This window comes from Phalaenopsis equestris, unplaced genomic scaffold, assembly GCF_001263595.1.
Source record: "Phalaenopsis equestris unplaced genomic scaffold, ASM126359v1 Scaffold202045, whole genome shotgun sequence".
NCBI classification, from domain to species: domain Eukaryota; kingdom Viridiplantae; phylum Streptophyta; class Magnoliopsida; order Asparagales; family Orchidaceae; genus Phalaenopsis; species Phalaenopsis equestris.
This window is the reverse complement of record NW_018221770.1, coordinates 3,699-5,629: the sequence shown is the minus strand read 5'-3', so window position 1 is coordinate 5,629 and position 1,931 is coordinate 3,699. Positions and strand designations below refer to the sequence as shown.

Here is a 1,931-nt window from a genome sequence, read left to right as displayed (position 1 = left end):
CCTGGCTAATTGGACTGGCCTTATCGAGCCGAAGCCATACTAGCCCAGCCGGCCGAGCAAGCGAGTAGTAGAGCAATAAGCTCATGTACTTAAAATACTTATAATATCTTGCACAAACCCCATTAAAGCAGTGAAAAAAATATATTAACCCTCCCTCCCCCTCCCTCCCTCCCTCCCTCCCTCCCTACACTCTATTCCATGGGATGTGATTCAAAGACAAATCATGATTCAACAAATATGAATGATTTGAGTGCTATAAATGTAAAATGTAAAGTTTAGGTGCATATATGCAAAGGAATTGGGTGGTATGTATGTAAATGCTCCTGTACCTTGCTATGTTAAGAATGCTCATAAGAGGCAGAGATAAGTAGCTTGATGGAGTAAACAACGGCAATTTCAATTCAGAATTGGGTGACAGCAGTGGCACAAGGTGTTGTCGTCCCCAAATCCTAGCCACATCAACAGGAAGCCATCTGATAGAACAAAAAACGATTTTTTTTAAGAAAATGAAACAGCTTTATTTGATTCATACAAGCAGAAAATTTTAAATAAGAACAGCGGCATAAAATCAACACAATAAGCAAGGCGAAGAAAAACGAAAGAGTACCCATTAGAATTCAGAGTCAATCGGCAAGCTCCTCTAGCAAGGAGGACCTGCAAAAGTCAACGCCTCGTCTGTAAGCCTAAATTCATCAGAAACAGAACAATTTTTACACAATGAACATGAGAAAGCTCAAAGTTACTTTGCCTGGCAACACTTAAAATTTCCGCCGAAAGACGCATAATGAAGAGGAGTGCTACCAGCTCCTGCATATTATTCAGAATAATCAAAATCATGTTCTGAAATTACATAATTTGCTAAAATCATTCTGATCACTAAGATACCAATACCTATGGCTCTAAAGGATGAATAATAATTAAAGGTTGTTGCGGATACATTTGCTTTAAAGTCAAGCAACAGCTGAACGCAATCAAAATGCCCTCTTACTGCCGCCACATGTAGCGCCGTCAAACCTCCATCAGCCACCTTGTTGACCAACCTCGATAGAGCTCTACAATCAATTTAAAAACTAAAAAGTTCAGTACTTTAACATCTGTGACAAAATTTAACTCTTGAAAAGCGGCATACAATTGATTAAATTCAACTGCAGAAGAACATTCAGTGCTCTTGATGTTCTTCAACCCTTCATCTGTCATTGAGAATGGAGCGCTCGGAACAAAGTCTGCAACTAGTAGCCTGATGCACCGCACATAGCCGCCTGCAGCGGCGAAGTGCAACGCCGTCTGACCGTTAAAGTACGCAGCCCTCGAAACCTGAATTAGTTGAAACTCGTATCCGTAAGCGAAAATGAAAATACAGAAATTAAATCAAACCGGGAATGAGAAATACGGAATTCACATACGTTGCATCTGAACAGAAGCAGGACCTGCACGATCTCCCAATGGCCATACCGACATGCTTGCATCAATGGTGTCTACATAGAAAATCCATAAAAGAGAGACTACATATTAGATTTTGAATCATAAAACGAAATAAAAAAAAAGAATTAGATTTTGAATCATAAAACGAAATAAAAAAAAAAGATTAAGATTTTTTTTTTTTTTAATACCAGCCCGGAGTAGTTGCGGGAGTTCACGTCAGCGCCCTTCTCCAGTAAAAGCGTGACTATCTGATCAACCATGCTCGCATAAGACTTGAAGAAAAGTAAAAGTAAATGAAGAAGAAGGAGGTGGAATGCGAAGGAAGAAAGAACCTCAACGTGCCCCTTTGCGGCGGCGTAATGTAAAGGTGAGTTCTGAGCGGCGAAGGTGCAGTACCTCGCGAGGCAGGGGTTCCACTCGAGCAGAGCAGCCACCTCTGCGACATCACCCTTCCTAGCAGCCGCTACCAGCTTATCGCCGGCGCCGGCGGGGCGGGCAAAACACCGAAT

The 1,931-nt window shown here is 41.6% G+C and overlaps 1 protein-coding gene across 1 annotated transcript; it reads right to left on the bottom strand.

Moving 5' to 3' along the window:
- Window positions 1-329: 329 nt before the first annotated feature.
- LOC110036058 (probable E3 ubiquitin-protein ligase XBOS33) lies at window positions 330-1,904 on the bottom strand (the record flags this gene model as incomplete). Its single annotated transcript, XM_020740402.1, is given in 8 exon segments — window positions 330-473; window positions 608-654; window positions 749-807; window positions 892-1,052; window positions 1,130-1,314; window positions 1,404-1,475; window positions 1,611-1,670; window positions 1,755-1,904. Coding segments are annotated over 8 exon segments (878 nt in total), but the record flags the coding sequence as incomplete, so codon positions are not given.
- Between the last annotated feature and the right edge of the window lie 27 nt (window positions 1,905-1,931).